The sequence below is a fragment of the Plectrocnemia conspersa genome, unplaced genomic scaffold (genome assembly GCF_051122295.1).
Source record: "Plectrocnemia conspersa isolate PC_06_02 unplaced genomic scaffold, ASM5112229v1 ptg000009l, whole genome shotgun sequence".
NCBI lineage: Eukaryota > Metazoa > Arthropoda > Insecta > Trichoptera > Polycentropodidae > Plectrocnemia > Plectrocnemia conspersa.
The window spans coordinates 28,951,139-28,964,982 of NW_028277173.1; the positions used below are offsets into that span (position 1 = coordinate 28,951,139).

Sequence of the window (13,844 nt, forward strand, 5' to 3'; positions counted from 1 at the left end):
TTCTAAGAAAAACTGTCCTGTTTTTTGCGAACATACCATTCAATTCATCTGTAAAAGTTATTGTTGTACATCGATTAAACGATATATAAAACCAGTATCATATCCGTATCATTTATGTATATATATATATATATATATATATAGTTTTACTATTAATATAAAATTAGATTATTTACAAACATATGATTAAATAATTTAATCTACTTAAAACTATTATTTTGAAAGGATCTGTATGTTTATTATATTAATTAGCTATTTATAATATTAACTTTTTTCATTTGATGAGAGTCCTTGACTATCTTTTTTACATTTTCAACAACAAACAGGCTTATTTCCTCGTCTGTATTTCACGGATGCCAACGGTATAAGTACGAGCGAGTAACATGCGCTTGGGTTAGGCCACAGGTCAGCAAAGTGCGGCTCCGGAGCCGCATGCGGCTCTTTGGCCCCATAAGTGCGGCTCTGGCACAAATATCCACGGGCATTCGCGCAAGACGCGCCGGATTTAAAAAATAAGGAAATATGGTCTTTGTGTTGATTTGGAAAATTATAATAGAGGTTTGCTAAATTAATAAATAGATTTGGCTCTCAATTTTTCTTTAATCGTTGTAATGTACATATTTGGCTCTTTAGCAAATAAGTTTGCCGACCACTGGGTTAGGCCAAACATCTAAGCCATAACAACAGACTTCCTGAGCATGTCCCAAATAAATTAAAACAAGCTATCTTAACATGCTTCTCTTTTATTGTAGGTATATAATAATTTTGATAGATTTAAACTCATTATATATTATTTATTTATTTTAATAATTTATTTATCTGATATAACTTATGGTGTTTACACTAAACAAATATAATCAAAACATATATATAAAAAAATACTTTATTTTATATAAATACTTTGGTGCTAGTTAATGTTGAAAGTTGCAAGTTTAAAATATCATCGTCGACCTTCTTTCATGTGACACTCACAAAACATAGTTCCTCAGTTAATAATGGTAACCAGAATGACATGTGCAAATGTCACGTCACTACTGTTCACAGTTTATTCAGAATACATCATTTATAAAACGAAAATACATAACTAATAAATTTAAACATGTTTTTAGTTTTAATCATTTTGCCAAGTACTGCATAAAAATTTAATAGGAAGTTAAATTCGAGGAATTTTATGAATACCTTGCTCTTATTCATTAATAAAAATATTGTAATATCAACCTTCCGTAAAATTGCAATCACTTCCTAGCTACTTAGTTGTATTTTGTGGTTAATGCGGTTTTACAAAGTCAATAAATTATTTTGGCACACCGATATAAAATTCGAGCAAAAGTTTTACTGAAAATTTCAATGACCTAATAAAAAGCATATATGTACGTATGTACTAACATTCTGCTTAAAACAACATTCAATAATATTAACCTTTTATTTAATAATAAATTTAGCAAAAGAACGTAGTTTTTTATTGAATATCAAGGATATTTATTTTATAAAATATTGGTAAACATTAAATTACTTTAAAATTCATAATTGAATATATACTTCCATAATACAATATGTTTTTCCAACTAGCAATACTGAACTAAACTGAAAGTTCAACAATCTGGTTTAACATCGATCGGTCAAGGAATAAATTCTTAACCATCATTTATCACGAGAATAGTAACAATATAAAGCATTCATCGTGATCTATTCATTATTATTTTCGAGTCTGAAATCGACATGGGCGGCCCATTACTCACGTCTGCTGATTTTAATGTCATTTAGAGTACGTTCGCTATTTTGAAATTCTGCGTCTGCAATCTCGCAACTGTTTTTTTTTTTGTTTCAATTGAATGAGTAGAGAATCTGACCGGATCTTGACTTATTGTGTGCATAGGCGGAGTTTGAGCAGATTTTCCCAGAAACGAACATCTATAAATTATAGGCATAATTATCAGCCGCATCTGACGATCGATCATTTATTATTATCGAACATGACGATAGTGAATTATCAACTTTGTTGCTTTGAGATTATTTGGCGATGACTTCATTGTACGATAATTATTTTTACTTTATTACAACTTCCGCACTGACACTTGTACTAAAAATCAGGTAAATCTTCCATACAGAAAGAGCACTTTATCCTATAACTTTGTCCTTTCGTTCAATGTAATTAGACATTAACACATTCTGATCAATACGAGGCCTTGTCTTAAAAGAAGATTTTAACTTCGGTCGTAATCTGTTTATTTGTCTATATGTTATTGTAAAAAATCACTTCCCACTTATCTAAGGTGACCACATTTTGAAAATATCAATGGAAGATACTTAAAATAGAATGGTCATCTGAAAACATGTTGTTTGGGGAGAACAAATTGCTGTAGGAGCTAAATAAAAGGTCGCCTCGGACATTTTTGTTCAAGGAACATAGTCCTTAAACATATTTTAGGACAATTCTTCTCGAATAAGGACGTTTGAATACCGTAACTTATCGTTCCATTTAACTGTAACCTATATATACATGAGAGATCAGGTCCGTGCTTACCACCGGAGCAGCATACACCAAATTACGAGCCATTATTAGCAAGCTTATCATGTCGATCGTAATATTTGGTCTAGCCAAGCTGTCACTTTATGTCGTGAAGAGTTAAAGCCACGATACAAACGAAGCGTTATGTATCTATTTTTATAATGATAACATTTTCAATAAGAGGTTTTTGACTACTTTTCCTCTACTGAAACACAGATAGCATACTCAAAAACGTAACTATAACAAATTGTACATTCACATAATTATGGAAATAGTTTATACTGCATACTTAAATTTAATTGTATATCAATTGCACCTTTAAATAATATTATGTTATAAAGAAAATCTATATCAAAGTATAATGTATTGCACAAATTCATACGGTCGGAATGTTTTTGTAAATTTTCTAATTTGAACTTAAAAAACGCTAATACCAAGCATTTTTCAGCCTAAAAAGCAAAATAAAGATTATTTTATAGTTACTCATGTAGAATGCATAGACATATGCTGATAGGTATAAGAATATATGAGAATAAATTATTTTCTAACTTTTATACTAAAACGAATCATTATTATTAATTTTATATAAGCAACTATGTATTTAATATTTTATTATAATTTTAAATTATATTTTTTTAGTACTAATAAATTCATGTATTTTTAGCAAAGTATTGCACCAAAATAAATCTGCTTTTTATTTCTACCAACAGATGTCTATACAAATTTAGGTGAATCAAGTTTAATTTTTAATACTGAATACCGTGTGAAATATTAATACAACAATTATTATTTGCATACCTTTGCTTTGGCAATTTTTATTTTGATTTAAGTTTTATTATTTATTTTTAATATGGTTCTATTTCTTACTTTTGAATATCGCCATATAAGTCCTCGGTAGTATAGTGGTCAGTATCCCCGCCTGTCACGCGGGAGACCGGGGTTCGATTCCCCGCCGGGGAGATTTTTTTTTATTTTTTTCATAATACATATACTATATTTTTATATCATTAAAAAAAATTGGGTTCAAAATTATCATTGACCTTTTAAAATTCCAAGTAATTCCGTTACACATCTGTTAAACGAATTATTCCATCATATTTTAAGCGAACATTATGTGCTTTTAATTAGAGTACACGAGCATCACTAAAAAGCAGGGCTGTGGAGTCGTTAAAAAAAAACACGACTCCGACTCCGATTCCGATATTTACCAACAACACGACTCCACTCCGACTCCGACTCCGACTTCGACTCCAACTCAAAAAAGTTTAATTTTATCAGGTATTTTTGGTGTTTTTCTACACGTTTAATATTCATACGCTATACACATTCATTATTACGCAATTAAAAATTCATAAATTTCATAATTTAAAAAAATGCTCGGAGTCGCTCATTTTTCACGACTCCGACTCCAACTCCAACTCCGGCCAAAACACCACGACTCCACGACTCCAACTCCGACTCCGACTCCGACTCCACAGCCCTGCTAAAAAGTAATGATTAAAACGCTTAAATACCACAAAGCGTGATGCGGCTGTTTTATTTAATTTTTATACAAATGTCAATGGAACCATTCACCCCCGAAGTTATTAATTAACTTTTATTTATTCTAATAAATTACTCGTGAGAAATGGGGGAAGAGTGTTTAACTACTCTCACGTGTTTCTCATTGTGAATTTTATTCTGCGGGGGAGAAAAATATATTACATGTATTTTTCTGTTGGTTAAAGATGTCTGGCAAATTTTGTCGCACTCCATTTAAGATAACGCGGAACAAATACGCGAATATGGTAATATCAAGATATGATTAATAATTTAATGAAAGGATCTTTCTAGGGGCATTTATACTATAATGAACGCCATTGTTTTTCTAAGCAATGGCGAACCGACAACACTGAGTGTTTTGTTAGTCAACATATTTGATGACAAGTGAATTATGATCTGACAGGGTCGAATTGGTGATAATTTAACACAGTATAGAAACATATACATATATACGTAACTAATATGTGTTCAACTAACACAAAGTTCCACTGTAAATATGGTTTATTACTGAAGAAAAATCATACCTAATTATTAATAATAAGTTGTTGCTCAATTAAGAAATAAGGAATGGAATATAGCGAATAACATATTTACTGACATCATTGTTGAGAAGGAGTTATATTATAGGACGTTATTTGGGGGGGGGGGGCAGGGGAGAGATTTGCTCCCCTTAAATTTTGCCAGAAAAAGGCACGGCAAACAAAATATAAAAAATCAGTCTCGAAATATTTTTTTAAATATGTCATTTCATTGAAATCATATCGGAATACATTTTCACACGTAGATATACATTATTACCCGTGAACATATAATTTATCTGGCACGTGCTAGTAAATTATATGATTTCAATTTTCCATACATAGCAATATATACATTTACATACTTATCATTATTTATTGACATGCAATTTATAAATGTCACAGTGAATGTGTATTTTTCAGTGAAATTATATTTTCACACCAGTAGACACATGAAATTAGATGCTGCTCTAAAATATCTATGAAACTCAAACGACAGACCATTTTCTGTTCAAACCCAACCAACACAAATTAATCAAACCCAACTTATAATTTTAGAACTTTCTTAGAACTAAGCCAACTCAACTTTCAGGCTAAAATAAGCGGAATAAGAAGTGTAGACAGAAGTCGGATCTTGCATATTGCTACATAGTTTGCCTGTAATTCGATTATGCAATAAAATCATGTCGGCGCCGTTGCAGTGAGAATGCTCAGTAATGAGCGTTCTCACTGCTACGGTGACGGTACGATTTTATTGCTTTTGACGTGAATTTTTGACTTCTGAGAAGGGATGATTGTTTTTTGCGATCGCCAATTGGTCAAAATTCGGTTTAAAAGTGCTTCTTTCATTCATTCCTCACTTATTGTAAGTCGGAATATTTGACATTGATTCTAAACAAGGACGTCATTCAGGAGGGGGGGCAGATGGAACCGTTTGGAGCAATTAAAATAGTGCATTTTACCATCTACTCAAATTCCGTAATGAAAATTTATAATAAAACCGCAAAAATGACGCATTTCACAACAATCATAAAGTGGCGAATATAAAAATAATTTAGAATTTTATCAAAAAAGTATATTATTTGAGGTTATGCAATGCATGTCTTTCTTAAAAATATTGTTAGATAATAAAAAATACTTTTAAATACTTTTTCATGACAAAGGAGGACAATCGTACTCAAAGAAGGACAATCCTCTCCAAAGGACGTCTGGTGACCTTTGTTTCACGTTAATTGGCACGGAACGCGTTAGATATTGGGGAATCCTCGAGCCTCTCGGGGATTTTTAAATCGGCGTAGGCTCCCACTGTACACTCAGTATCCAAACGTTCAAAGTGTGCGCGCCGAAGCTTACCCATCGGGAAGTTGGCAACCCTGTGCTTCATGAGGTGTATTTAAAATTTATAAATAATGTATGTTCAATTGTTCAACCAACGCTAAAATATCTAAGGTAGAAAATGTTACGATTATCAAATTATATTAAATTATGAATAATGTAAGCCAGTCCTTGTTTGAGCCTGCGATTGAATGATATTATGTGAAGTGACCAGACGTTCTACTTAAAAATGTTGTCCTCCATTTGTCCTTCTTCGTCCTCCTCAAACAAAAATGAACTAAACTCTAAACCGGGACAGCTAAAAAAATGTCTTGAAATTTTGTGCAACTGGAATAATAGCAATAAAACCGGGACCGATGTGTGATACCGAGACGTATGGTAAGTTTATAGTAACTTAGATGCTTCCAAATACTTTATTTAATACGGCTATAAAATATATATAGAAATACTTTAATTTCAATGATCATAAATATAAAATTCTCTCTAACGTATCTCTGCATTGTGCAGAGCTGCATAGTATACCAGCATTTCAAGAAATCGTAGAAATCACTAACGAAATTAAAATAGAAGTAGATTAAGATTTATTATTTTAAGAATATATTTTAGAACAGTAAATCTTGATATGTCAAAATCGTTAATTGTAAAAATAATCTTGAAAAAAATAGCCGTAATTTTTTTATTACCTAATTTATAAATCTGGCAGCCCTGAGTGAAGTCATCGAGTCAAATTGAAGTAATAGAGTCCTTGAACAGCTGATGTTGGTGCCTCTGTGTGTAAGTATCCTCTTTCGAAATAACCCTCTGCTATCGGCACTCTGATATCTGATCTCCTAATGAGAAAGTGTCAAGTATTGCTCATCTAATGCTGCATGAATATACTCCGGGTGGCCCCCTATTAACGAAACCGTTGTAGTTGCTTTCGAATAACCACAAAAATCCCGGTTGGACGGAACATTACCAATTTATTCAGTTACGCCACGATAATGCCATCCCAAAATGATGTAGTTTGAATAAAAGTTATATTTTCACGATATCGCTGATTTTAACCCAACTTTAAACGTAAAAATCTACTTTACTTCGTTTTTGGCCTAAAAACTCTAGAAAAATATTTTGAATACATATTTAAAAATATATATTTTATCAAAACAAAAATTATAAATTAATTCCCAGTACATCCATGTTGAGCCCATGTTTGAAATCGTTCAGTCTGCTCCTGTTCACAATTGGTTTAACTTAAAGACACACACCATTGACAACTTTATTAGTTTGCTGCTGTCTCTTCACTCGAGTGGTTCATTTTACCTTAACCAATCTGTGCTATAGACTTATTAGAATGAACTATTATTACAACTTGCACGAACGAAACAATAACAAGTACATACTGCCGAACGAAGAATTGCAAGACTCTGATTACGATGTCATAATCAAAGATTCCAACGGAAAACAGAGGTACCAGGCGAACGCGCGCGAGAGAGACAGGACGCAGAAGTTGGCCAACATTCTCAATTACCGATTCTTAATAATTGCAAATGATGAATTCAATTATTTGTGTATTCACAGTGTCAACACCGCCTTTTCTACGCTCCGATCTCTCATACCCACTGAGCCGAGGGATAGGAAGTTGAGCAAAATTGAAATCTTACGATTGGCCGGCAGCTACATAAGTCATCTGGCTAATAAATTATTAACAGGTGAGCTTTTTCAGTTTAATGCATGTTGTATTTGATTGTAAAACTTGCTTTTTTTAAGGGAGAGACGATCAACCGTGTATGCAAATTGTTAACGATGATAACGAAGCGAGACATCAAGTTTGCACGTTTTGCTGGTCGTCACAAAAGGAGGTACAATTAATAAACAATATATTTTTATACATTTTATTGATCATTAATTATATAAAACAATAGTTGATAAAAATTATAAAGCGTATATTACAACAATAATACAAAATAATAAAGACTGAACAATCTATGTAACTAGATTTTTTTAAATACATTTAATTTTTAATTAACTTCACTTTGTATAAAATACTTTTAAATGCATCCTTCCAACAAAATAATTATTACAAGAAACTAAAAATATAAATTATATATTTACAGATTATTTCCATGACAAAGAAAAATCAAAATAATATACAAATATTACTAATATAATTGATGAAAACTTGGTTTAGTTAATTTTTTTTTATTTTGTGAAACTAATCTGATTTTCTTGCAACCCATATTTAAAAAATTAATATGTATTTTATATACCTTAAAAACTGATTATTATTTAATCAAATATATACAACTTTATATTTTTAAGTAATATAGAAAATAATAATCAGAAAGCTTAAATGGCATTGTATTAATATAATACGAAGACAATGATTACAAATTGATAACTCGATGCATTTTCTGATACCAAATGGCTAAAATAATACATTAGAAATATACTTTTTGTACAAAACTCACAATATGTATTAAAACAATTGTTAGAAACTTGTAATATAATACATATAAAATATCACAGTTGCTTATAATTATTATCGTAATAAATTATTAAAATTATGTACGAATAATTTTTACAATTTAGTTATAGTCAAACATAACTATTGAAACATGTGTAATATTATATACACTGCTATGTACATAACGTCTATTAATAATTATTTTATAATTGTTCGATATGTTCGAGGCACTGAAACACTGATAATACAATCACATCTAATGTGACGCAACAAGTAAAAAAACAATTCATTAACAATACTTTCGTTATTTCTCGAATAACGGAGCGCTCTCGTGCTTTTCGATGTTTCCCGATAGTGTAATATCGGGCCTCCGCCTTTTGAAGAAACCCATTCTCCAAAGGCATAGGATTAGGATGAGTAAAACTAACAAGCCCAAAACTGAGGCGAGAATTATGTACCATTTGTAGTTCGGCGGATCTCTGATGACCAAATCGGGATAGGCCTTTGTCTGAACCTGAATAAAAAGTTTTATGTTTTATATCAATTTTATAAACATATTAATATTTAAATACTTACAGTTGCAATATCGTCTTCGGTGTTCTTCTGACGAATGTTCAGATTGGGTGGTAACCTTAAAGTTGCTCTACTTATTGCAGAAACGTATTGAACATTTGGATAATCTTCTACTAAAGATGTGTTCCATAGCCTTCCTTGTATTCTGATTGTTGCTTCGTGGTTTTTGGCCAAATTATATATGTTGCATCTTATTTTTATGCATTTAGCTGATCCCAGTTGACAGTCCTATAAATTAATAAATATAATTTATATTTATTTTATTATAAAAATTTGAGACACACTGGTTAAAAAATATTGGACAACTTTTTCCAGGGAGGGCAAAAGTTTCTTATTATTTCGATTTCATTACAATTCAGTATTTCATTTAATGACATGCATTTTTTTGGCCAAATTCAAGAGGGAACAAATGGTCCCATCTACCCCATAGAATTCACGTCAAAATCAAATATTACAAATTACAATAAGGGATAATTGTTTTTGCGCCCTCCTGTTGACCAAAATTTGACTTGAATATACTTTAATCAATACTCTAATATCAGAAGTCCCTAGTAATATCGATAAGAGTAGTGTAATATCAAAATACAGACATTCTATAGAGCCGTATACAAGATGCGACGTCTATCTGTACTTCTTCTGCTTATTTTCCCCTGAGAGATGAGTTAGCTTAGTTTATGTTTTGGACTTGACCTAATGAAAGTTCTAAAACTATAATTAGCTTTAGATCTTTCATTAGGTTAATTTGTATGGGTTAGGTTTGGGTTTGAACAGCAAATGAACGTTTCGCTACTGTCAAATTGAATTTCATAGATATTTTAAAGCAGCATTTAATTTCAGTAGTGCCTATCAGATAAATTATATTTTTGCTAGTAGACATATATATCTAATGATGAAAATGTATTTGGAGTTTACTAATGAAAATATAAATTCACTGAAAAATACACACTCACTGTAACATCAGTATGTAAATGTAAATATTACTAAGTATGAAAAAGTTGAAATCATATAATTTGACTAGCATTCACTATAATGACTTATTTAAAAAAATATTTTTGGGATAGATTCGAAAGTTTATATTTAGATTTTATCAAAGGGACAACCTGAGAATTTCTGGTTTAGAATTAGGGACGTTATTTCAGCTTTTTCCAGGGAGGGAAGCAAAAGTCAGTGGTCTTTTTTTAATACTTTCATTAAATGACATGCATTTTTCTGTCCAAATTCAAGGGGGGCAAATGCCCCTATTTGCCTCCCCCCCTTAAATGACGTCCCTGGAGATATGACAACTCGATTTATATTTAAAACCATGCAGTGATTTAAACATTTGCGTATACATACTAGATGAATCTTCCTGCCGGCAGCTATTTCGCGTTTAGTGTTTGAAACCTCGACTTTATGTTAGTGTACTAACTTTTTTTAAATACGTATGATATTCTCTATAAGCTGAAGCTTTAGAGAATTTTTAATACCTAATAATTACAACCTAGCTTGATTTTGATTATTCATCCTTGAGATTATAAAAATGATATATAATTATAGTACCGTATAATTATATAATAATCACTAATTCCGATCTTGCAGATACGAGAAAAGAAAAAAAAATTATGGTATTTGAACCCAGATCTTTCAGGTAATAGTCACCATAATTAAACTTAATTATTTTTATGTATTTCTATCTTATTTGTGAAATTTGCGTGTTTTAAGAAACCAGAAATATTTATTAAATAAGAATTATTAATGTTGGACATTGTGTTCCGTACTGTTGAAATTTTTCCCAGTAAGGAGAAGTTAGCAAGTTAAGCTTAAGATATAGTTGTATATGCTATCGTTGTTATGTATTATTTTATAAATTACTTTATATGTTTTAATTAAGTTTTAATGATTGATAATATAATAAAATATTTACCATATTTACAATTTGCCGCCAAGAGCCATCCGCATCGATAAACGCTTCCGGTTTTATCACCATTTCGCTATCTCTTCTTCGCCTAATTTTATTTACAATGTCTACATTTTGCTGATTCTCTGAACTCAATTTTGTACGTTGATAATTACTATAAGTGCTAATTGTATGATTTTTGGCGTTGTCGGCAGAATCGAGAGCGCCTGGTAGTTTCAATGGATTTATGTGCGCCTTATCCACGACGCATTTCTCTCCACCTAAAACGATCATATAATACAATTAAATATCATCATTGATATTACTATATTAAATAATAATATTAACCTTCAATGGTTGGTTCGCTATCCAAATATAACAACCATTTTCCTTGCTCTTTATCGTTTGCGATCTGATGTGGCCACTCAATCACCACTTCGACATAATTCACACGCCAAGGTCCCAAATTGAACACCTATTGATTGAAAATATGACATTAGAAGTTATTAAGATTTTTAATATTTACCAAAACAGTTTAATTACTTGATAAACGTGTTGAATCTTAGATCCGATATCTTCCAAACTCTTCATCGCTGATTCGCCTTTCACTTCGCCGCCGTAAAACACTTGTTCAGGCTTAGCAGATCTATAAATATTTAAACATCATATAAAATCCATAAAGTAAATAGTTATTAAAATATGGACATGTGTAATATTGATTATAGACATCACACTTACTGTGTGTTTCAAATATTATTATTTACTATATTCTAATGGGAATGAAAGTTTATATTTACCCTTTAATGGTCAATTCCGCATTCTTTATTACTTGTGCTTCGACTGAGATAATCTTTCTTTCAGGATGCAAGTCTTTAGATGTTGTATTAACCCATATTTTAAAATTGATCGATTTTTCAAGACTCTCTAATGATTTTGGATCGAACCTCAATATGATGTTGTTAGACTTAGATTTTTGTTTTTTGAACGGATTCTCGAGAGAACATGCTACTAACGTATTGTTATGAAGATTGCATATTACATATTTATCCTGAAATAAAGCAAACAATTAATATATTTGTCCTAATATTCTTCTTCTATACTATAATTATCAAAGTTTATCTGTTCCATTAAAAACTTCCGAATGAAGCACTTGAGTTATGACTCAGTGGAAGCTGTGGATTGAAAACAGCAATCCACAATATTTAGTACAAACAAGAAGTAGATGTGTGTGAACACGGTGGCTATGACTTTTGAGTGAAACTATAAAAATATACTATTTGTCAAATTCGAACTGCTGTTGTGTGGAATGTACATAATTTCTGATATGAAATCCTTACGATTGTCTTAGCGGCTATGTAATGAAGCCCAGAATGATGAGAAATGAACAATTGTGGCTCGTAAGCAGCTTCTCCCAAATTATCAACCTTTATCGACAATTTAACCTCAGGTTCTTGACCGAGCGCCAAAATATATTCGTCCTTTTTGCCATCTAAAATTGAGTTATTGTTATAATTTTTGCTTTTCAGACTTCAAAGAGCTTCAGTTTATGATACTCACCGACTGGCGGCAAAATCAAATTCGCATCAACGGTAAGATCGCTTTCGCATATATCGTCATCTCCGCAATCACGCAACAAAAATCCTTCAAACGTTAACACTGCTTGGGTTGCGTTTAAAACTGGCAATCTATCCACAGATGGCAGAGGACCGTTTGTGATCCAAGTCGGTGCTCTTTGAATTATGGTGTAATTTACGTGAAACTAAAAAATAAAGATATATTAAAGCATTAGATCAGAAGCAGAATGGTATTTTTAATTTTGCCACAAGTTGCCACAAATCAGATTTACAAACTGATTTCAATTGTTTAATTAGGGTTTTTTATTTAATTTATGTTACTATTTTTTAATATAATAACAAAATTACTTTAGTCAAGTTTTAAACCATAAATTATATTGCATTCGTGGCTAACTTTGTGCGTTATACACAACTCCCAAATGTTCATAATGTTACTGAAAATTTATTTTATTTTATTGTAAATTCAATTATAACAAAAATTTGTACAGGTTAGTAAAAAATTAGATCGCAACAGAAATACATTACTACAATAACCAAAATAATTATTTTATATAAAATACTGTGAAATGTTTGTGGCAGTTTCCCATTTTCTACTTTAATCCCTTCCTGGTCATGCCTAAGTTAACTCGGAAATTTGTATTTTGTAAATTCTTATCTCAAAATTTTCAAGAAAATTATCATAGCTTTTTTTTGTTCAAAATTTAATTTCTACGAATATTTTAAAATGTTTTACAATGATTGCATATTTTTATACCGCTGCATAGGAAGGGGTGGGTCCGTGCAAGAAGTTTTTGAGTATTTTTTAAAAAAAGTACTGTGACCAGGATGTAGTTAAAGATCCATAATTATAATCTAGATATTGGCTTTCTCTAATTTTGCTTAAAAGTAATCCAATGTGTATTATGTCCAATAACATAAATAATATACCCTTTAGAAAAATAACTAATAACGCAGTTGAAATCTGAGTGTATATAGAAATCTTAAATTCAGCTTCAAATCAACGCAGTATGTACTATAAAGCATAGTCTATCTAAGCAATTCTAGATTATCAAGTATCAATACCTTAATTGGACTTTGAATATCTCTGGTGTTTTCTTTAATATAAACAGTGTGCTCTTGGCATCTCATATACTTATGTTTCGTTAATTGTATATCGTTTTTAATTATATTTGTTTTAGAACCATTGTGAACTCCACCAAAGAACACTCGTGAAAACTTCTTAGCGCCTGAGAATGTTTCAGCTTCGATCACATAATTTAAAGCCAACGTATCAACTCTCGTCAGTTTAGGAAGAGCTTCAATATCGCAACAGATCTCGAATGAAAAACATGTGCGATTTGAATATGGATCATTTGGACAGCCGTACTTCGAAGGATCGATTTTATTCAGCTCTTCTTTATTCTTTAAAATAATCTTGATATCAATAATAGGTCGAGCTCTTAAAAGCACTACAGAATCCTGAAATAAAATG

The 13,844-nt window shown here is 31.1% G+C and overlaps 2 protein-coding genes and 1 non-coding gene across 6 annotated transcripts in view; 2 read left to right on the forward strand and 1 right to left on the reverse strand.

Annotated features, from left to right (window-relative positions):
• Window positions 1–3,397: 3,397 nt before the first annotated feature.
• Window positions 3,398–3,469, forward strand: TRNAD-GUC (transfer RNA aspartic acid (anticodon GUC)). The gene has a single exon. It is a non-coding gene; the product is annotated as a tRNA-Asp (tRNA).
• Window positions 3,470–7,138: 3,669 nt separating this feature from the next.
• LOC148232531 (transcription factor 15-like) lies at window positions 7,139–13,692 on the forward strand. 2 transcript variants are annotated; one of them, XM_088191582.1, is made up of 5 exons: window positions 7,139–7,353; window positions 7,465–7,595; window positions 7,654–7,745; window positions 12,326–12,388; window positions 13,552–13,692. In XM_088191582.1, exons 1-4 carry the CDS (start codon window positions 7,238–7,240, stop codon window positions 12,347–12,349), a joined length of 363 nt encoding a protein of 120 aa, XP_088047708.1. In that variant the 5' UTR covers window positions 7,139–7,237; the 3' UTR covers window positions 12,350–12,388; window positions 13,552–13,692. The 2 variants fall into 2 exon arrangements, with proteins under 2 accessions (XP_088047708.1, XP_088047707.1); XM_088191581.1 differs by having other exon boundaries at window positions 7,140–7,392.
• The window catches only part of mew (multiple edematous wings), a 59,323-nt gene continuing 53,243 nt past the window's right edge, over window positions 7,765–13,844 (reverse strand). For 2 of the 3 annotated variants that reach the window (XM_088191578.1, XM_088191577.1), the window contains 9 exons: window positions 13,436–13,831; window positions 12,357–12,558; window positions 12,137–12,288; window positions 11,597–11,847; window positions 11,343–11,445; window positions 11,148–11,274; window positions 10,827–11,080; window positions 8,927–9,151; window positions 7,765–8,864 (listed from right to left, as the gene is read on the reverse strand). In XM_088191578.1, coding sequence (XP_088047704.1) covers window positions 8,655–8,864; window positions 8,927–9,151; window positions 10,827–11,080; window positions 11,148–11,274; window positions 11,343–11,445; window positions 11,597–11,847; window positions 12,137–12,288; window positions 12,357–12,558; window positions 13,436–13,831 — 1,920 coding nt within the window. In that variant the 3' untranslated portion in view covers window positions 7,765–8,654. Of the gene's footprint in view, window positions 8,865–8,926; window positions 9,152–10,826; window positions 11,081–11,147; window positions 11,275–11,342; window positions 11,446–11,596; window positions 12,060–12,136; window positions 12,289–12,356; window positions 12,559–13,435; window positions 13,832–13,844 lie in introns of those variants that run through there. The other variant, XM_088191579.1, reaches the window with a different exon arrangement.

What these genes read in the sequence shown, in the direction of transcription:
- LOC148232531 (XM_088191581.1), top strand. Translation starts at nt 7,238, where the DNA reads ATGAACTATTATTACAACTTGCACGAACGAAACAATAACAAGTACATA. An exon ending in GAGAGAGACAGGACGCAGAA is followed by an intron (nt 7,393 to 7,464) that starts GTTGGCCAACAT and finishes GTGTATTCACAG; the next exon opens with TGTCAACACCGCCTTTTCTA. An exon ending in GGCTAATAAATTATTAACAG is followed by an intron (nt 7,596 to 7,653) that starts GTGAGCTTTTTC and finishes GCTTTTTTTAAG; the next exon opens with GGAGAGACGATCAACCGTGT.